Genomic DNA, 22,594 nt, shown 5'->3' with positions numbered 1-22,594 from the left:
GAATAAATGGTATCTAGTATTATCATTCTAAAATAGCTAATTTCAAGAGAGAAAAAAATTGACAACTAACTGGAAATCCAAGCTCTTATCACATAGTTTTATTCTTGAGGATAAATTTATAGAATGGCAAGCACTTCTAAGCATCCTCGTATAAATTAATAGATGATATTATGATCAGTTTACTGGTTAAATGCAATACTTATAAGATTCATTTAAAAATTTAATTATTGATACACACAACTGTGTATTAACAGTTAAAAATATAGACTATTCTAAACATACAGAAAAGTACAGAAAACAGTTTAACAACCATATTCACCATCTAGCTCAAAAAGAGCTCAACATTTTATAACACTTCATGTTTTTTTTTTTTAAAGAAATAAAACAGTAGAGATGTAATTGATCCTCCTGAGCTCCCTTTCAGAAGGTAATTTCCTCTCCTGCTAATCCCCAGAGGAAATCACTATCCTGAATTTGATTATTTCCAAGTATATTTTTATATCATAATTACATATGTATCAAGAAACAAGGCAATGTTTTCAAATTTTATATAAATATTGTAATGTACATAGTAACAATAAATTCTTCCGCAATTTGGTTTTTATATTCAGTTGTTTTAATGATTTATCCAATATGATTCATATAGTTCCTTACAGTTCATTTATTTCAAACTCTGTATAATATTCCACTGTATAAATATATCTTTTTTTAGGTAAATTTTTTACTCTGAGATAATTTAGATTCACATGTAGTTGTAAGAAATAATACGGAAAGATTCTGTCTGTCTGCACACTACCCAGTTTTCCCCAGTGGTAACCTCTTAGAATAGTACAATATAGTGCAATATCACAACCTGGCCATTGACATTGATGTAGTAAAGTATAAAATATTTCCATCACCACAAGGATGGCTCTTGTTGCCACCCTTTTATAGCCACACCTTCCTCCTTCCCATCATAGCCTCTTTAGCCCCCAGCAATCACTGATCTATTCTGCACCTCAATAGTTTTTTCATTTCAAGAAAGTCATATAAAAGGAATTACACAGTATGCAACCTTTTGGAATTGCTGGATCATACAGTAATTCTTTAATTTTTTGAAGAACTGTTTTCCATAGCAATTGTACCATTTTATTTACATTCCCACCAGCAAAGTTTGAAGGTTCTAATTTCTCCACATCCTCTCCAACACTTGGTATTTTCCTTTCATTTTAAAAATTTAATTCTAGCCGTCTTAGTGAGTGTGAAGTGGTATTTCATAATGGTTTTGATTTGCATTTTACTTATGACTAATGATGCTAAACATCTTTTCATGTGCTTGTTGGCCATTTTTATATATTCTTTGGAGAAATTCCTATTCAAATCCTTTGACCATTTAAAAACTGAGTTGTTTGTCTTTTTTGTAAGAGTTCTTTATATACACTGAATATATCAGATATTATCAGACATATGATTTGCAAATATCTTCTCCCATTCTGTGTGCTGTCCTTTCACTTTTGATGGTACTCTTTGAAGCACGAAAGTTTTACATTTTAAGTCTAAATTATGTATTTTTTTTCTTTTCTCACTCATGCTTTTGGTGTAATATTTAAGAATCCTTTGCAAAGTCAAGGTCATGAAGACTTAGCCATGCTTTTCCTAAGAGTTTGATAATTTTAGTTCTTATATTAAGTCTCTGATCCATTTTGAACTTATGTTTATATATGGTGTGAGGTAAGGAGTTCAATTTCATTCTTTTGTGCTTCTCGTAACTTTATGGTTTTTTGTGTGTGAACAAAAGTTTAAAAATTTTAATCTCTTCTTTTATGGTTTGTACTTTCTATGTGTTAAGAAACCCTTCCTACTTCAAAGTGATAAATATGTTCTCCTGTATTTTCTTCTGAACTTCTAAAGTTTTGCTTTTCATTTTTAGATTTTATTTAAACTACTGAGAGTTTTTCCTGTATGATGTGAGCTAAGGAAGGAATATTTTCTTTCCACATGGAAAACCAGTTTTGACCCAGCATCATTTATTAATTAGTTTGTTATTTCTCTACTGATTAAAATGTAATCTCGGTCACATATCATGTGTATGTGTATTCTTTTTCAGGGTGCTCTATTCTGTTCCACTAATTGTCTATATTTACAACTAATAATGTGGCTTTGTAATAAATCGTATTTACTGTGGCTTTGTAATCAATCTTAAAATCTGATAGGACAAGTCCCCTCAACTTGTTCTTCCTCAAAATTGTTATTTTTGTCCCTTCATTCTTCCACATGAATTTTACGATCAGCTTGCTGATTTATAGATTATTCGGGGACAACTGCATCAATACAATATTGAGTCTTTCCATGAACATGGTATTTCCATTTCTTCAGATTTTCCTTATGAATATCATTATTTTATGATTTTCTTAACAAGTCTTGCATATATATGTTTATTGGGTTTATTTCTGAATACCTTATAGTTTTGTTACTATAGAGAATGGAGCCTTTTTCCTTTAATATTATACATTCACTTGGTTGGAACTGAGTATAGTAATGCTAGCAATTTTTATGTTGGTCTTTTATCTAGCAACTATACTGAACTTGCCTAATAGTTACAACACTATATATATTTTCTTGGATTTGCTGTGTAGACAATTATGTTGACTACAAATAGGACAATTTTGTCTTTTCTATTCTTCTTCTGTCTTTTGGCTAGTATCTCTATTAGAGTGCTGAAAAGAAGTAGTGAGTGGCATTCTCCTACAGCTTAGTCATTAAATATATCTTTTATAGGTTTTTGATAGATATCCTTTATTAGATTAAGAAAGGTCCCTTCTATTCCTACTTTGCTCAACATTTTAAAGAAATTCCTGAATGAATGTTTTTCTATGCTTTTTCTTATTTGTTGAGATTTTAATGTTAATGTGAAATATTACATTAACTTTTAAAAAATTTCAAACCACTTAAGAGTAAACTTCCTAAGATATACCATACTGGCCACAGTTTTTATTTAATTGTAAACTGATTACTTTTCTTTGCCAGTTGTGTCAGTATGTGAGAGTGGTTCATATTTCTTTCTTGTATTACTCTTATCCAGTTTTGATAATATATGTATTGATATATAATCCTAAAAAATTGAGTTGCCCTTTGTGTCCCTATTTTTTATCTTCCTTATGAATCTATTTTGTGGTTTTCTTAACAAAAATCTTGCATATGTTTATTGGGTTTACTTCTGAATACCTTATGGTACTATTTCTAAACTGAATGGAGCAGCGGACAACTTTCAAAAGAGTAAGGTTAACTGTTTCTTGAAGACTGGTAAAACTCCTAATACTTAGTGTATGCCTCATGTCATTTGTTGACACATAGATTTGATTATTCAATTTTTAATGGTTTTTAAGTTAATTAGGATATCTATTTTTTTTTTAGGATATCTATTTCTTAAGTCAATTTTCCTATTTTATATTTTTTAAAAAGTTAACCACTCCATCCCAGTTCTCAAAAATTTTCAAATGGATCTCAGCATTCCTGAATGATTTTAGAAGTTGCAATCTGTAGTTAGTTATAACTTTTTCTTCTCAATATTTATGCTTTTCCTTTTTTCTCCCTTGATCAACATTATTAGAGGTTTTGTTCTATCTGTTGTGTGCTTTCTAGTTCATTAATTCTGTTCTTCTATTACTTCCTTTATGTTGTTTCTATTATTATCAACTCTCAAATTTACATTATCTTTCCTGTTTCTTGGATTGAAACCTTTACTCATTTATTTTTAGTTATATCTACTTTTTAAAATATATGTCTAAAACTGTAAGTTTTTCTTTATGCATTGCTTTAGTTGCATCTTACAGGGTTTTGTATATAGTACTTTCACTTTTGCTCAATTTCAAGTATTTTGTAATTTTCATTGTCACTGCCTCTTTAATCCATGAGATATTTAGAAATTCATTTTTAAGACTTCCTAGTATTTTAATAACTTTTTATTGTGATTTCTAATTTAATTTCATAGTCAGAAAAGATGGTTTATATGCTATTATGTAATATTTGAGACTTCCTTTTTTATCTAATACTGTAACCACTTTTTGTAAATATAATTGGTATCTTGAAATGAATCTAGAATCATCCATATATACATAATCAAACCTGTTCATTTTCTTATTTTAACTTCTATAGCCTTAATCTTTTTTCTGTTTGTGATAGAGATGTGCTACAATTTCCTATCATGATAGTAAATTTTTTTCCATTTCTCGTAATTGTCAGTTTCTATTTCTTATATTTTGAGGCTTTATAATCAGGTACACATACATTCATGATTGTTGTATCTTCATGACGTTGTCCCTTTTCCTATTTAGGTAGTGTTCCTCTCTAATGTCCTCCCCACCAAGCTTACTTTTCCTAATTATATCAATTGATATTTATATACTAGCTTCCCTTTATTTGTTTTCATATGTTGACTTTTCAATCCCTTTACTTTATTTTATTTTATTTTTTGCAGTATGCGGGCCTCTCACCGTTGTGGCCTCTCCCGTTGCAGAGCACAGGCTCCAGACGCGCAGGCTCAGTGGCCATGGCTCATGGGCATAGCCGCTCCATGGGATGTGGGATCTTCCTGAACCAGGGCACGAACCCGTATCCTCTGCATTGGCAGGCGGACTCTCAACCACTGCGCCACCAGGGAAGCCCAATCCCTTTATTTTAAATATTTCTGTGGTTCTGTTTTGGGTGTGTCTCTACAAGCTGCAAGAAATGGACTTTTAAAAATAAAAAATAAGTACTTTCTTTAAATAGGCGAGTTTCATCAGTTTACATATACTGAGTTACTAACATAGTAGTATAATGTAGTTGGATTTATTTGTATCATATTACAGTCAGCCCTCTGTATCTGTGGGTTCCACATCTGGTGATACAGAAGGCCAACTGTACTATGCCATTTTAAATGAGGTTACTTTACTTTTTCTTTACTTCATTATTCTTTCCTATTATCAGTGGAAAAGATTAAAAAGTGTTCCTACAGTTCTTGTACATTGTAAGATATAGGTAGTATTTCTATTCTTTTGGTGATTTTCCTAAATGTTTTAAAATCAAATAAAGTTTGTTATTATCTATAAATTTTTCTAAATTTTAAAGAGAGTTTACAGTTGTTTAGTTTTTCTTATCTTCTGAATACAAGCCCATTTTATGTGCTGAGAAGTTTAGTTTACCTTCCCTTTTAAATTAAAAAAAAAAACAGTTTGGTTTTTAAAATATTCAGTAGCTTGGGCCTCCCTGGGAGCACAGCAGTTAAGAATCTGCCTGCCAATGCAGGAGACACGGGTTCGAGCCCTGGTCCGGGAATATCCTACATGCTGCAGAACAACTAAGCCTGTGCACCACAACTACTGAGCCTGTGCTCTAGAGCCTGCAAGCCACAACTACTGAGCCTGTGTGCCACAACTACTGAAGCCCACGCACCTAGAGCCTGGCTCTGCAACAAGAGAAGCCACCACAATGAGAAGCCTGTGCAACGCAATGAAGAGTAGCTCCCGCTCTCCGCAACTAGAGGAAAGCCTGTGCACAGCAATGAAGACCCGAAGCAGCCAAAAATAAATAAGATAAACAAATTTATAAAAAAAATATTCAGGGCTCCCCTGGTGGCGCAGTGGTTGAGAGTCCGCCTGCCGATGCAGGGTACACGGGTTCGTGTCCCGGTCCGGGAAGATCCCACATGCCGCAGAGCGGCTGGGCCTGTGAGCCATGGCCGCTAAGCCTGCGCGTCCGGAGCCTGTGCTCCGCAACAGAAGAGGCCACAACAGTGAGAGGCCCGCGTACCGCAAAAAAAAAAAAAAGATATAGTTGATTTCGAAATGAGAACAAAGAGCTAGAAATTTCAGAATGACTATCAATGCTAACTTGTAAGGGCTAACTCAGTATTTTAGCACTTGACATATCAAGGAGAAGGTTATCATTTTTCTCCCCCTATGATATCTGAATCATCTAGGTCCTGGACTTGATTTCCCTATTCACTTTATCCCTCCTATTCTAAATAATTATGCACAGTTACCATATATTAAGTAGCTGTATGAAGCTGGTTAGCTAAATATTTCAGGAAAGTTATTTAACTTTCAAAAAATCCTGAGTCCTGTTATTATCTTTCTTTTACAAATATAGCTAGAGAGGTTTAGAGATGTGAAGTAAATTGCCCACGGACACATACAACTACTAAGTAGCAGATTTTAGACTGGAACACAAGTAGTTTGACCTCAGGTCCTAGTTCTGTGGCCTCTTCATTGATAAGATAGCCAATTAAGTGTCAGCTGTGGGATCTGTTTTTTATAATGATGAGAAACTACTTTTTCTAAGTTTCGTGAGATAATGGAAACAAATGCTGACAATGACCCTTTGAGGAAGAGGCAATATAGTTGAGTAGTCAGCAGTTAATGTATATGTTAGCTGGAAACAAGAATTCAGATTCCAATTTTAATTCAAATGTCGGGCCTTCTAGATGCAGACTTTTTTGGTGTATAATTACTTACCTCTGCTAAGTCTTCAAAGCAACTTCCTACTAATGGATGGGGACTGCCTTCATCTGTCATTTCTACAGTATCTTCTATATGGCCCAGTAACTTTACACTAAGTTCATGTATATCCACTATACGGCTAAATATATTTTCTACATCCTGTTGGGATGAAAAACACATGAATTCAGTTAAGTGGTATAATAAAACAAATTTTGAGCCAGTAAGTCATTTTATAATCATGAAATTTAACATGGCAGATACAGTGAGAAATTTTAACAACTTACAAATATAAGTAAAAGACAAAGAATTCCTTTGGCAATGAAGTACAGTTTGCAAAAAACATTTCTCTAGGTCACTGGTTCTCAAACTTTTGGTTCTCAGGACTCCTTCACACTCTTAAAAATTACTGAAAACTCCAAAGAGCTTTTGCTTACTATATTAGAAATTATTTACTATCAACATTTACTATATTAGAAATTAAAACCAAGAAAATTATAAAACATTTAATTCATTTAAAAATAACAATAAAGAGTTCTTTTATGAAAAGTAACTATATTTTTCTAGAACAACTAAAAATCTTAGTGAGGAGAATGGCACTGTTTTACATTTTTGCAAATCTCTAACACCTAGTTTAATAGAAGATAGCTGGCTTTTCATGTATATTTCTGCATTCAATCTGTTGTGATATGTTGCTTTGGTTAAAGCATATGAAGAAAATCTAGCTTTACAAAGACATGTAGTTGGAAAATGGAGGAGTCTATTCAAATAACTGTGGATACCCTTTTCTTTTTCTGCATAGTTTCTTCACTGAGATATGTCACGTACCATAAAATCCACCCTTTTAAAGTGTACTTTCACATATTCACAGCCTGTTCAATCGTCACTACCATCAAATTCTAGAACATCTTCATCACCTCAAAAAGAAAGGCTGTATCCAGTAGTAGCCCTCTCCATTCTTCCCCGACACACCCATCCCCAGTCTCTGGCAACTACTAATCCACTTTCTATCTCTATGGATTTGCCTATTCTGGAAATCTCATATATATGGAGTGAATATCTTTTTATGGTATTATACAAGTCAATAAATGGTAGCTTCTTAAAGGTTAGTTGCAACGTAGAATCTGAAACTATATAAATTTTGCACATTAAAATCCACTGGTCTATTTTGAACTTTGAAGGGATGTTTTACCCAACTGTGATTTTGTAGTGGAATTGCTAGGTTGTATGGCTACCTTATGGTTAATATTATATGAAATTACCAAATTCTTTTCCTAAATATTTATACCAGATTACATTCTCAGAAGCAATGTGGGAATTTTACATTCCCAAAAGCAGTTGCTCCACATGCTTTTCAACATTCAGTATTGTCAGTCTTTTTAATTTTAGCTTTTCTAATGAGTGTGTAGTAGTGTCTCATTATGGTCTTAATTTGCATTTTCCTTATGACTATTAATGTTGAGCATCTTTTGATGTGCTTTTTGGTCACTGGCATACCTTCTTTTATAAAGTGTTCAAATTTTTTGCCCACCTAAAATATCAGGCTGTTTTTCTTATTATTGAGAACTGCAAAAGTTCTTTATATATTCTGAATACAAACCCTTTGTTAGATATATGTAATTCAAACAGGTTCCTACAATCTGTGGCTTACATTTTAATTTTTCTGACAATGCTTTTCAAAGAGCAAAAGTTTTTTTCATTTTAATGAAGTCTATTTCATTAATTTTTAATTTTATGGTTCTTGATTTTTGTGTCCTAAGAAATCTTTGCCTATTCTTTACCACTTTGTTTTTAAACAACTTTATTAAAATATAATTTACATACCATGCAATTCATCCTAAAGTGAACAATTCAATGTTTTTTTACTATATTTACAGATTTGTGTGACTCAAAATCCACTCCTTTATTTTTTAATGTCTGCTCATTGCCATAACAGTGAGTGAATACCAGTCTCAGCCTCTGTTGTGAGCACCACTTCTCCATCAGTCACCTGTGACTATGTAGCTACAGTTCTAGAAATTACTAGACTGCAACTCCCTTAGACAATCTCAACTGTTCCCATTTAGCATTTCTCCAGGACCCAATAAGGTTGGTCTAATTACTACTATAAGATCAGCAGTCCCTTCTCTAATTTTCAGTTATTGGCACCTTCCTTTGTGCTCCCCAAAATACTGTTGTCATACTTCTGTTTATGGTAATTACCACATTGTATTGCAACTTAATTTAAAGTTTACATTTCTGTCTTGACTGGACTAAACTTGACAGAAGAACGGTTTTTTATTCATCTTTGAATCCCCATTGCCAAGTATGGCATCAAAAATATAGGCAGCCCTGATGAAGTGTTGGTTCAATGATACAAATGAGTCAAATTAAACATAGAAACCTTCCACCTAAACAAGACGTTTTATTCTTTGGAGTACATGGAAGAGTCTGTGAATTCATTTGTACTTACACAATCAGTCTAGTTTAGATTTTGTCTTTTAATTTCTGATGTTTAATTTATCAAAACTGTTGTAGCAACTTTATTTTTGATCACAGTCATGATGAATTAAATCCCACTACTTTTAAAAAGTGGACCAATTAGCAATCATGAACTATACAAATTCAGATTTGAGTGGTCATGTAAAATTAACAACACATGCAATGATATACATTTATTCAATGATACTTACGTTAGCTGAAAACAATTTTGAATTGGAGACAAAGGGCTCTCTAAAAACTTTTATAATTAAATTAAGTTCCCTTATGTATTGTCGAATTTCTGCCATAAATGCTTTTACCAAATCATAATAAGTTTGCTCTCCTGAGGTGGAAGGCTCTTCATCAGTTAAAGATAATATATTTATATCTTCTACATCTTGATGAAACATATCCATCAATACCTACAGTCAGAGATAGAAAAAAGTATAATAAAATATGAATCTGTAGTTCAACTTGAAGTGAAGCACCCTAAGCTATTATTTGAATACAGTTCTTAAATGATAATAAGCAGACACACAATTACCTCTTCTCGGATATAATGTCATTTCCCCCTCCACAGCTTCTCTAAGACAAAAATTCTACATCAGGTATCACAAACTGCCTCTTCCAAGTTCTCTGTCAATACAAGTATCTGTCTGTCTGTCTCTCTTGTTAACCGTGTATTACTTCTAATTTGTTTCCAAATCTTGTCTTGGATTTCTCTCTTAGTTTCCTCTGTTTCATAACCTTGACATCACCACTTCATTCCAGGGCCTCACATAATTCATATTTGAATAATTCCTACGTTTGTTGGTGATTGATCAAAATAAGTTCTGTTTTTTTCCAAGAAGTCTACTATTACTACTCTTGCTAAACCTTATCTTTTCCCTCCTGTGAACTTCAACATCATTATCCAAGAAGTCTACTATTACTACTCTTGCTAAACCTTATCTTTTCCCTCCTGTGAACTTCGACATCATTATCCCTATAACATAATAAAATATTTTATCTTGTATTACTTTCTGCTTGTTTCACAAATGTAAGTACCCTTTCATCAAATTTACATTCTCGTTCTATATTTCTCTTGCATCTCTTCTCTGTGTGAGCACGTACTACATACTCAGAAATATTTTATCAATTCACTTAAAAGTATCAAATATTTTATATTCATTGAAAAATAACTATTTTAAAATCAAATACTCATTCATTAAAAAATAAAAGCATCTGAAATCCTTCAGATGAGGTGATTTTTACATTCTGAAAGAACAAATATACTAAAATATATTTAAGTGGATTCAGCAATCAGAAAGAATATTCCGAATCAATAATAGTTGGAAAAAAGGGAGTGAAATGCTTCATCAGAAAATATTTTCTTTTCTGAAAACTCATTTTTATAAAATAAAATTACTGAGACAGTACAGCGCAATGACTTAGACTCAGATCTGGAGTGCACGTCTAGGCTTTGAAACTTCTCAGAAAATTCTAGACCAATTTCTTTATCTCTCTGAACTTCAGTTTCCCTTTTATAAAATGTAGATAAGAGCATCTACCTTAGAGGGATATCATAAGGACCAAATGAGATAAGTCGCATATATGCTTAACTTTCAATAAATGTTTGCTCTTAACATAATCATAGTAAAACCATACAAGTAGTATCTAAAGAAAGCTAGGAAAAAAAAACATAAAGAAAGCTAGGCAAAGAAATTAAACTCTCAAGAATTTAGTATTGGGTTGGCCAAAAAGTTCCTTCGTTTTTAAGTAAAAATAAAAGATACATTTTCACCAAGAAATTTATTGAATAACGTATTCACCCATTTTGTTCCACTACCTTCTGCCATTTTTCAGGCAACTTCATAATTCCACCTTCCCAAAACTTTTTAGCTTTTTGAGCAGAGAACTGTTCCAGGTGTCTTTTACAGTCATCCAGGGAATTGAAATTTTTTCCATTAAGAGAATTTTGTAAAGACTGAAATAAATGGAAATTCGAAGGTGCAATGTCTGGTGAATACGGCGGATGAATCAGAACTTCCCAGCCAAGCTGTAACAGTTTTTGCCTGGTCATCAAAGAAACATGTGGTCTTGCGGTATTCTGATGGAAGATGATGCATTTTCTGTTGACTAATTCTGGATGCTTTATCGTCGAGTGCTGCTTTCAGTTGGTCTAGTTGGGAGCAGTACTTACTGGAATTAATCATTTGGTATTCCAGAAGAGCTCATAATAGAGGACTCCCTTCCAATCCCACCATATACACAACATCACCTTCTTTGGATGAAGACCAGCCTTTGGTGTGGTTGGTGGGATCTTGCCCCACTTGCCCCACGATCTCTTCCGTTCCACACTGTTGTACAGTATCCACTTTTCATCGCCCATCACAATTTGTTTAAAAAATGGAATGTTTTAATTACATTTCAGCAGAGAATTGCAGGCGGAAATATGGTCAAGGATTTTTTTCACTTAACTTATGTGGAACCCAAATATCAAAGCGATTAACATAACCAAGCTGGTGCAAATGATTTTCAGTGCTTGATTTGGATATTTTGAGTATGTCAGCTATCTCCCACGTGGTATAACGTTGACTGTTCTCATTTAATGTCTCCATATGCTCGCTATCAACTTCAAATGGTCTACCTGACTGTTGAGCATCATCCAGAGAGAAATCTCTAGCTCGAAATATCCCAAACCACTTTTGACACGTTTGATCAGTCACAGCACCTTCTCCATACACTGCACAAATCTTTTTTTGTGTTTCAGTTGCATTTTTACCTTTCTTGAAATAATACAGCATAATATGCCGAAAATGTTGTTTTTCTTACATCTTCAATATTAAAATGGCTACACAAAAATTCACCAATTTTGATAAGTCTTTTTTAAATGCATACTGAAATGACAGCTGTCACAATACAATCTAACAAAACTGTTTCAAATGAAGTTAAAGACAACTAAGCGCTACTAGAGAGCCATCTTACGAATGAACCTTTTGGCCAAGCCAGTATTTTTACATTTTTGAATATTCTTTTCAAGTAAATCCATAATCTTCTAAGTCTTCCAATGCAAATAAAAATTTAAGAAATTCGCTAATAAGAGATTATTACTGTTATTAACCCTACATGCAGCAACACATAAAAGAAAAGCTACATGACATACTTAAACACATTTAAATACTATATATATAATACTTTATTTACATAAAGTGATATCTGGAGTTCTTGCCATTAGAGTACTAAAAGTATGTCCTAACAAACAATATACAATTTTATTCAGTCTAAGTAGTATGTTAGCACCCAGTAAGTCATGAATAAAAATTTAAGAACGAAACATATAGATCTGTATCCTACCTTATCAGCACACATTGCCACTTTAATATCTTGTTTTGTAATTTCATAATGCCGTATATTTCGCACATAATTCCCCACCAGCTTTAAAATGTCTGCAGAAATGTATTCTAATACTGCTACTATGTAAACAGAAACCTGGTGGTCAATTTTATAACCTAGGACCTCCTGAAAAATTAAAAGAAAAGCATGTTTAAAATTATTTACTACAAATTTGACACACTGAGTTTTTAAGAAGTGTATACAGTTTAGCTTAACTTTTACTGAGGCGTGTGATTATCAACAGCATTTAATTTTAAGTAGTTCATCTATGAATAATATACATATTGCTATTTGAAAATGTAAACTAAGAAAAGGTAAGGCAAAATTACCTATGATCATGTAAAATACTTAAGAAGTACAGGTAAGTAAATAGATAATCCCTAAACTAGGAATGGAAGCCCAAGTTTGGGGGAGGGGAAAAATGTTCATTGTTACCTAATTCAGAATACCTGGAATTAAGAATGACAAATGAGGGTTTTTTCCTTTATGCAGAACAAGAGTTAATATATTATTGGTATCTGGGAATATCTACCATCCTTATACCTCTATCCTTCTTTCCAAAGGAACCTGGGCTTCCTAAAAACCCTAGTGGTACATTCATTCCTGGTATCTGGGCTGTTTCTATGGAAAAAAATTCATGCTATGTCTTGCTGAACAACAGTGGTTATTAAGGGCACATTAAATAGTCCTATTATTAGACTTCAAAGAGAGTATGGGCTTTTGTGGGGCTGACCAATTCCTATAGGAAAATAAATTCTATTTTGTAAACAATCCAATTAAGAAAAAAACCTTCAAAATAATAAGTTTACTTATATATTTTATAACAACTTTAAATGGAGTATAATCTCTAAAAATATTGAATCACTATGTTGTTCACCTAAAACTAATATAACATTGTAGATCAACTATACTTAAAAAAAAAAGTTTACTTATAAGTTGGGAACAGGTTGCATTTACCTTTAAGAATATGTAAAAACTATTAACTGTTTATAGTGATATGGATATATTAATAAATTGAAATGATACCCACAATTAGACCCTAAAATGCAACATTTAGAATCATTAATACAGCATGCACATACCTCAACTTGTTAATTCTCTTAGAATATAATTCAAAGTATGGCTATAAAAATCATGAAAAGAGAATTATAAAGAAGTGCAATGACTAACAGCTTAGTAATTTTCTATAACTTGAACTTACTTCCTCAGACCAGTTAGTAAGATATAGGTAGATATTTCTATTCAAACAGCAAAGGACAAAACGTAACCTTTTGATAGTCTTAATCACCCAAGTGTTAAATCTTAAATCTGGTACAAGATCAAACTGACGTGGATTTCCTAATGCTATTCACTTAGAGTCCTGTGAACTAAAAGTTGCTTAATCACCTTCTGCCTCAGTTATCTCATCTACAAAGTGGGGATGATAATAATTAACTCTGTTGAATAATAAAACCTACAGATAATGTATGCAAGCATTAGCATTTTACTTGTATTATAGTACACATAAAATTATTGATATCAGAGAAGTATTATTAAGGTTTTAATTATTACCATACCTATATTTTTGATGTGAGAGTTAATCAATAGTTTGTTCATTGTATTAAATAAAAAAGAAATCACATTATTAGAGTTCCCAGCAGTTATTTTTTCTATTAGTTCTGGAGAGATTCAACTGACTGACTAACATAAATGACAAATAGGACTAAATAGTATAGGTGATCTTTATGGAATTTTTGTTCAGAGATTACACATAGCCCTATGGCAGTCTCACAGAGGTCCCTACACGTCTAACTATGTGAAGGATTTATAGGGACACTTAGGTCTAGCCAACAAAAAAAGGAGTTTTACAAGTTCTCTTTGAGGTTCTATTAACATCTGAGATGAACAAAATCCACAATTATAACTTTTCTTAGTGCTTTCAATTTGCTTGATTATTACTGTTGGTATGAAATTACTTTAAGTCATGTTGTCCAACTTATAGTTTCCTATTATATCATCCCTCCCCATGACATAAATTCCTGGAAAAATTAAAACGAGAGAATGTCACTCTTCAGTTGACTCTATTATCCGCAAAACATACTCTTTGTGTTTGAAAATCATGGGTTTTATTTTGCTTTTAAAAGGCAAGAAGGCAGTATTTCAGTTTTACCTTTAACAAAGGATGAATTTTTTCTACTGGGAGAGATAAAGGGTTTCTTCGCTTCCTCTTTTCAATAGCCGACTGGGCATCAGCTATTGCCCACTTATCAATTGGATGAGGGAAACTTTTTTGAACACGTTCCTTGGAAAATAGGAAAATAACAACTAAGCAACAAATATATTAAATAGTGCTCTTCACTTACAATTTACTTTTAAAATCAAAGAATACCAAAAGCAGGCTTTCACATGTAGTATAATTTATACTACAAACATACCTAAGCTAAGAGAAAACCATAACTGCCAATGTACTAGTTTCTTAATTACGCAATTAAGAGACTAAATGTTCCTTCTATTAACTAGGGGAAAAATCACATTCTGAATTTCAACTTCACTGTGGTAAAGCTAATGACAAGAATGAGTAGATGCTATTTAAAACATTACTTATATAAAATTTCAAGGAACAAGACCTAAGCTTAAAAAGAAAATATCTAAATCCAGTTCTCATTTGCCCTTTATTTCAACACCAATTACAAACTAAAATAGCATTTTCTACTTGAAACTTCTAAGAATTTTTTCCTTTATCCATCATGCAAAGGTACTTGACTTCAAAACTATTTATAAATCATGGAAATCAAGGGTTTACATTAGTAACAGCAACTTTAATACACTGTAGCTTATCATTAGAGTTTGAATCTTCCACAGGTTATTAATTTTTATCAAGATATTTCATTTTAATCCAGCAGTTATCCGGTTAGAATTTCCATTGAAAGTGAAAGAACTCATGTAAAAGCTGAATTTCCCGACTTTAATAAACTAATATAATTCACTTCAAACAAAAGGTACTACTTTCATGCTCTGAAGTTTTTAAAATCCACTTTCAGTATACCATAATTAAAACCAGTAGAGGTCGCTATTACACAATTTTAACATGTATTTTAAATTGCTCCGTATTTAGTTAGTAATATATAAAAACTGTTTAACATCACTCCTGATTGTAAGTGTAAATTAAAAGTTTTGTCAATTGCTACTAAGATGGAAAATGAAAAAGATTGCTATGTGATATTCTGTGGAGGGAAAGGAAACATTGATTCCAGGACATGTTAATAACAAATTTATAAACTGAAAATAGTTTAACCCATTCAAATTTAAGAAATTTTCTCTTCATCTATGTTCAAGGATAAGTCAGCTTCTAAATATAAGAAGTGATCATTTTAGGGCTTCCCTGGTGGCGCAGTGGTTGGGAGTCCATCTGCCGATGCAGGGGACACGGGTTCCTGCCCCGGTCCAGGAGGATCCCACATGCCGCAAAGCGGCTGGGCCCGTGGGCCATGGCTGCTGGGCCTGCGCGTCCGGAGCCTGTGCTCTGCAACGGGAGAGGCCACAGCAGTGACAGGCCCGTGTACCGCAAAAAAAAAAAAAAAAAAAAAGAAGTGATCATTTTAAATCTAATCACAGAAATTATTGTAGTTAAAAATGGAGTTTACAGACATTTTCAAATGTCTAGTTGAAAAGCTATTTGCTAGGATGCTACACCCTCATATAATAAAGGCAATACAAAGGTCCAAAATACTGGGGGAGTTCGGCAGGTGAAAAAGGACTAACAAAGGAAGAAGGAAAAGGGTGGAAAAGAATGTCCAAAACAAGAATTCTTTTCCTTTTTTCCAAATCAATACTATAGACTTGATAATCCAAAAATGACAAGAGATTTAGGACTAACTTTACCACGATTCCCAATTAAAAATTTCATACTGATGGGTTTAACCCATGGTTAACTGAATAAATGATTACAGAACTTAGTATAGCCCTATGGCTAACATTTTTTTGGTGGGGGGGACCTCAATGCATAGTAAGAAATCTTAATACATTTTACATTACATTCTTGTATATCACATACATAGTACATTGGAACAAAGTTTCATAAAACAAAACCTTCTTTTACTATAGGCAATGTACTGATTTTTCCTATTCATTTATAAAAGTGTTAGTTGGGCATAAGGGGTGATGACCTAGAATCTAAAAAGCACTGCTGTGTAGTGGTGATAGAAAGCAGGAGAACAGAACAGAAGGTGAACTCAATCTAATAATCCTAAATACATTTAACATACATCTTTGAAGAAAAATCATCAGTAGAATTACAAGGCAAACTGTAGGCAGGGGTTGAGGTAGAAGAGAAAGAAAACAGAACAGCAATCCTTGCCCATCTCAATTTTATCAACCTAATTCTGAGTTTATCTATTGTTTTGAGAAAGAAGGGGAAGGAAAGTCAGGAATGCTAAAAGAGAAGGCAAGAAAGGGAAAATAATAATGATGAAGAAAACATTTTAAACTTACTTGTGTATTACTGGACTGTATATTTATGAGGTAATACCAAAGGTCATGGGAAAGATTAATAGGGTCAAAATAGATGCCTTGAATGTGGAAAGGCCAGACTGAAAGAAATACTTTGTATCTTGTAGTGGCAAATTTAATTACAATTTTAGAGCAAAATAAAATTTATTTTTATAATTATCTTATATAATTTAAGGTAAAGAAGCCCAAGGAGAAATGATCAATGAAAGATTCATGAATTAAATAAAGTCTATTACTCTTTCAAGATACTCTTTCAAGATGCCACTTTCAAGATTAATAGTTTTGTTTTAAATTGAGAAATTCCACCTTGATTGATATTTAGTGGCTTTGGGAAAAATAAAAGATAGAGAGCTAGGTTTGCAATTCAGCTCTGTCTCTTATTAGCAGAACCTTGTCTTTTCCTTTACATAATAAAGGTGTCTAAATAGATAATCTTGATGATCAATTCCAATAGAAACATTCTAGGATCTATAAAAATTCCTACACATGCACTTCAGTGTAAATATTCAGACCTGGAGGTACTTTTGAAGTGCTATTAATAGTAATAAAGGCTTAGAATGTGTAGAAGAATTTTTTTTTTCTGTCTAGAAAGGTAGAAAATACTGTGAAATCACTTGGGAAATCAAAATGTGAATGGCAAACTTATTAGAAATTACAAAGATTCTTTAGGATGTGAAGGAAAAGAAAGTTAAAGAAAAAATGAATGGGAAAGGAAATGCAAACTTTTAAAATTTAAGAATTCAGCTCACGGGGAAAAAAGTCTAAGATAAAAGGAAAGAGAAATAAAAGGGATCCAAATTGGAATAAAAGAACTAAAACTGTCACTGTTTGCAGATGACATCACGCTCTACATAGAAAATCCTAAAGACACTAACAGAAAACAACTAGAGCTCACCAATGAATTCAGGAAAGTTGCAGGATGCAAAATTAATATGCAGAAATCTGTTGCATTTCTATACACCAACAATGAAAGATCAGAAAGAGAAATTAAGGAAACAGTTCCATTTACCATCACATCAAAAAGAGTAAAATACCTAGGAATAAACCTACCTAAGGAGGCAAAAGACCTGTACTTCAAAAATTATAAGACACTGATGAAAGAAATCAAAGAAGACACAAACAGATGGAAAGATATACTGTGTTCTTGGACTGGATGAATCAATATTGTCAAAATGACCATACTACCCAAGGCAATCTACAGCATTCAATGCAATCTCTATCAAATTACCAATGGCATTTTTCAAAGCACTATAACAAGATTTTTTAAAATTTGTATGGAAACACAAAAGACCCTGAATAGCCAAAGCAATCTTAAGAAAAACAAATCTGGAGGAATCAGGCTCCCTGACTTCAGACTATACTACAAAGCTACAGTCATCACAACAGTATGGTACACGCACAAAAACAGAAATATAGATCAATGGAACAAGACAGCCCAGAAATAAACCCACTTACCTATAGTCAATTAATCTATGACAAAGGAGGCAGAAATATACAATGGAGAAATAACAGTCTCTTCAATAAGTGGCGCTGGGAAAACTGGACAGCTACATGTAAAAGAATAAAACTAGAACGTTTTCTAATACCATACACAAAAATAAACTCAAAATGGATTAAAGACCTAAATTTAAGATCGGATACTATAAAACTCCTAGAGGAAAACATAGACAAGACACTCTCTGACATAAATCGCAGCAATATCTCTTTGGATCCCCCTCCTAGAGAAATGGAAATAAAAACAAAAATAAACAAATGGGACCTAATAAAACTTAAAAAGCTTTTGTACAGCAAAGGAAACCATAAACAAAATGAAAAGACAACGTATAGAATGGGAGAGAAAACATTTGCAAATGATGAGACTCACAAGGGATTAATTTACAAAATATACAAACAGCTCATACAGCTCAATATCAAAAAAAAACAAACAACCCAATCAAAAAAAGGGCAGAAGACCTAAATAGACATTATTCCAAAGAAGACATACAGATGGGCAAAAGGCACATGAAAAGACGCTCAACATCGCTAATTATTAGAGAAATGCAAATCAAAACTACAATGAGGTACCACCTCACACCGGTTAGAATGGCCATCATCAAAAAGTCTACAAATAATAAATGCTGAAGAAGGTATGGAAAAAAGGAACCTTCCTACACTGTTGGTGGGAATGTAAATTGGTGCAGCCACTATGGAGAACAGTATGGAAGTTCCTCAAAAAACTAAAAATAGAGCTACCATATGATCCTGCAATCTCTCTCCTGGGGATACATCCAGAGAAAACCTTAATTCAAAAAGATACATGCACCCCAATGTTCACTGCAGCACTATTTACAATAGCCAAGACATGGAATCAACCTAATTGTCCATCAACAAATGAATGGATATAGAAGATGTGATATATATATACAATGGAATATTACTCAGCCATAAAAAAGAATGAAATTATTCCATTTGCAGCAATATGGATGGACCCAGAGATTATCCTACTAAGTGAGAAAGACAATTACAATTATATGATATCGCTTATATGTGGGATCTAAAAGAAAGAAAAAAAGACATAAATAAACTTACTTCCAAAACAGAAAGAGACTCACAGACACAGAAAACAAACTTACGGTTACCAAAGGGGAAAGGGGGTGGGAATGGGGATAAATTAATAGGCCGGGATAAACATACAAACTACTGTGTATAAAACAGATAACCAAGATGCAAGAGGGAAGAAATATGGGGATATATGTATACATATAGCTGATTCCCTTTGTTATAAAGCAGAAACTAACACACCACTGTAATGCAATTATACTCTAATAAAGATGTTAAAAAAAATAGATAACCAACCAACAAGGATCTACTGTATAGCACAGGGAACTATACTCAGTATTATGCAATAACCTATAAGGGAAAAGAATCTGAAAGAGAATATATATATACACACACACACACACACACATATATATATACATATGAAAAAAAGAAAGAGTCCAAGAAAGCCTGAGTTAAATGAGAGGAAAAATCTATCAGTGTCCTAAGAAATTAAAGTTGGTTAAATACAGGACACACAGGCGAGAAAGGGAAACAGGAAAAAAAGATATTACAAATGGAAATCAGTCTAGTCAACCAGAGAGAAATAAAAACAAGTACAATTATGAAAGAACAAGACTTAAGAAATTTAAAAGAATATACTTATGGGGGACTTCCCTGGAGGCACAGTGATTAGGAATCTGCCTGCCAGTGCAGGGGACATGGGTTCGAGCCCTGGCCCGGGAAGATCCCACATGACACAGAGCAACTAAGCCCACGCGCCACAACTACTGAGTCTGTGCTCTAAAGCCCACGAGCCACAACTACTGAGCCCGAGTGCCACAACGGAGCCCACACACCTAGAGCCCATGCTCTGCAACAAGGGAAGCCACTGCAATGACAAGCCCGCACACCGCAACGAAGAGTAGCCCCCGCTCACCGCAACTAGAGAAAGCCCACCAGCAGCACTGAAGACCCAACGCAGCCAAAAATAAATTAATTAATTAATTTAAAAAAAAAAGAATATACTTATGGATAAACAACAAGGTCCTACTGTATAGCACAGGGAACTATTATATTCAATATACTATAATAAACCATAATGGAAAAGAATATGAAAAACAATATATGTATGATTGAATCACTGCTGTACAGGAGAAATTAAGACAATATTGTAACTCAATTATACTTCAATAAAATAAAAATTTTTAAATGAATAAATATATACTTTATCAGGGATATATCAGAAAAAATACTACTGGTTTTACTTCTACTTTTAAAACGACTAAATATACAAAATGAGGAGAGGGAGAGCAAACCAGATTGGAGGAATTTTTATACACTATCTTTTAAAACATAATTTTAAAAAGACAGGACCAAATAACATATACCCCTTCTCTGCATTCCCAGGGAGTTTATATATACTACCTTATTCATCTGGAACACTGCCTGACAAATAGTGGATACTCAAATATTGGTGCCATGGATTAGTGAACATTAGCTACATCAACAAAACAAAATCCCATTCATTTGAACTACGATAGTTCATAGTCTGTAATAACCTGTAGCACAATTTATCAAAACTTTTAAATTAGCATAAGCAAGATTATAGATACGTATGTAACCCATTAGTTTTCAAGCACTTCTGAAGTATCTATTTTCCTAAAACTATAGGGCAACTAAAAATCACTTTTAGTTTTTCATTGAAACAAATCCCCTAGGGGCCGAATATTAAGCAAGAATTGCCACCCTACTTTGAATTATGCTTATACTTTAAAGTAATCAAAATGTATTCTTCAGAAGTAAAATTCACATATTCCACTAAATCAGACTGCTCTATTTCTTAAAGCACATTTTTTATACGGCCTTCAAATTAATTTTTTTTATGAATTATCCCTTACCTCAAAATTTATTTGAAGGGCTTGCTAAAGTCATGGCCCTTATTATTTTAAAAGAAAGCTCCATAAATGCATTAAAGAAATTAAAGAAAATTATTTCCTGATAAAAGAATCTAAAGACACTATTATATTCATCTAAATATCTCCAATCTCCATATTCTTAAATAAATACCCTTCCAGGAATGGTACACAAAGAAGGGTATTTGACTATTGATTGGAAAAGAACTAGATTTCCATCTTTTTAAAAAAATCCGTTCTACCATTCTGCGGGTTAACTGTCTAATATATAAAACAAGGAGAACAATAACTACTCCACAGGATTGTTGGAAGGGCACAGAAATGTCTATAACAGTACTTTGAAATTACGAAGCCTATTACACAACTGATTACTAACTCTATTACTGTCATACATTCTCTTTCAAAAAGTCCATTCCCAACCACAACATCAGCTCACTGGAATATCCCATGGCTTCATCTATTTTAAATGTCCAAGTTACTTGCTTAAAAATAACACAACAGGGCAGAGGGTAAATATCTTCAATATCTCAGAAGTTTTCTGAGTATTAAAAAGCCATGAAATATCCCTTATTATCTAGAATCGTGAGTACTTACATAATGATTAAATCTGTGCAAGTGGAAGATTGAGAGACTCATTAGTAATTTTTGAGAATTCATGGAGATCTCCTTCAATACTGGAAAATTGTTAGTTTTTATATTAATGAAAAGGAGAAAATTAGATAAACATAGGTACAGCACAACATTATTTGGAAAGAGCTGAATTTGAGTTTGTAGTGTTTTCAAACTAGCAAATACCTGGAATATACCAACATCAGAATGATGATGCGATCTGTAACCCCATTCTAATACACTAGGTATAGGATTGGATGCTACATTTTATGAACACTGTGGGAGAACCTAATCAGGGTCCAAAAGATCAAACGGAGTTGTTAACAAGGAGAGTCAGGCAACCATTTCTATTCAAGATCTACTCTGAAAACCCAATGTTAATAAGTGCCTAAAGGAAATTATGAATAAAAGGTATTTTACTTATAATTCAATGGAAAAATGGGATAAAAATATATAAACCTACTTTGAATTACTTTAAAAATCAAAATGAATTACTATTCCATAGTACACAATCTTTTCTACATCCACAACCTCTGTAACTTAGTGTTGCTTAATATTTCTTTGCCTCAGTTGAAATCTGGATCTCCCCTAAAGACATCTAGAGCAGGAAATGCCCTTGTCCCAAAACCCACATGAAGGTGGATTTAGCATCTTTTCCACTCCCCAAGCTGATTCTGGAATATCACTCTTCCACTCTCATGTAAAGTCCTGCCATCATCCTGTGTGACTTTATTGTTTAAATTAAGGACACATAAAATACTCTGACCTCTTAAC

At 33.0% G+C, this 22,594-nt stretch overlaps 1 protein-coding gene across 2 annotated transcripts in view; it reads right to left on the bottom strand.

Annotated features, from left to right (window-relative positions):
- Nucleotides 1-22,594, bottom strand: part of SOS1 (SOS Ras/Rac guanine nucleotide exchange factor 1) — a 147,543-nt gene that overhangs the window by 57,818 nt on the left and 67,131 nt on the right. For both annotated transcript variants that reach the window (XM_067703201.1, XM_067703202.1), the window contains exons 3-6: nt 14,440-14,571; nt 12,252-12,416; nt 9,128-9,337; nt 6,474-6,617 (exon numbers count right to left, since the gene is read on the bottom strand). In XM_067703201.1, coding sequence (XP_067559302.1) covers nt 6,474-6,617; nt 9,128-9,337; nt 12,252-12,416; nt 14,440-14,571 — 651 coding nt within the window. The remainder of the gene's footprint in view (nt 1-6,473; nt 6,618-9,127; nt 9,338-12,251; nt 12,417-14,439; nt 14,572-22,594) is intronic.

This window comes from Pseudorca crassidens, chromosome 14 (assembly GCF_039906515.1).
Source record: "Pseudorca crassidens isolate mPseCra1 chromosome 14, mPseCra1.hap1, whole genome shotgun sequence".
Taxonomy (NCBI): Eukaryota; Metazoa; Chordata; class Mammalia; order Artiodactyla; family Delphinidae; genus Pseudorca; species Pseudorca crassidens.
This window is presented reverse-complemented; position numbering and strand designations above follow the sequence as displayed.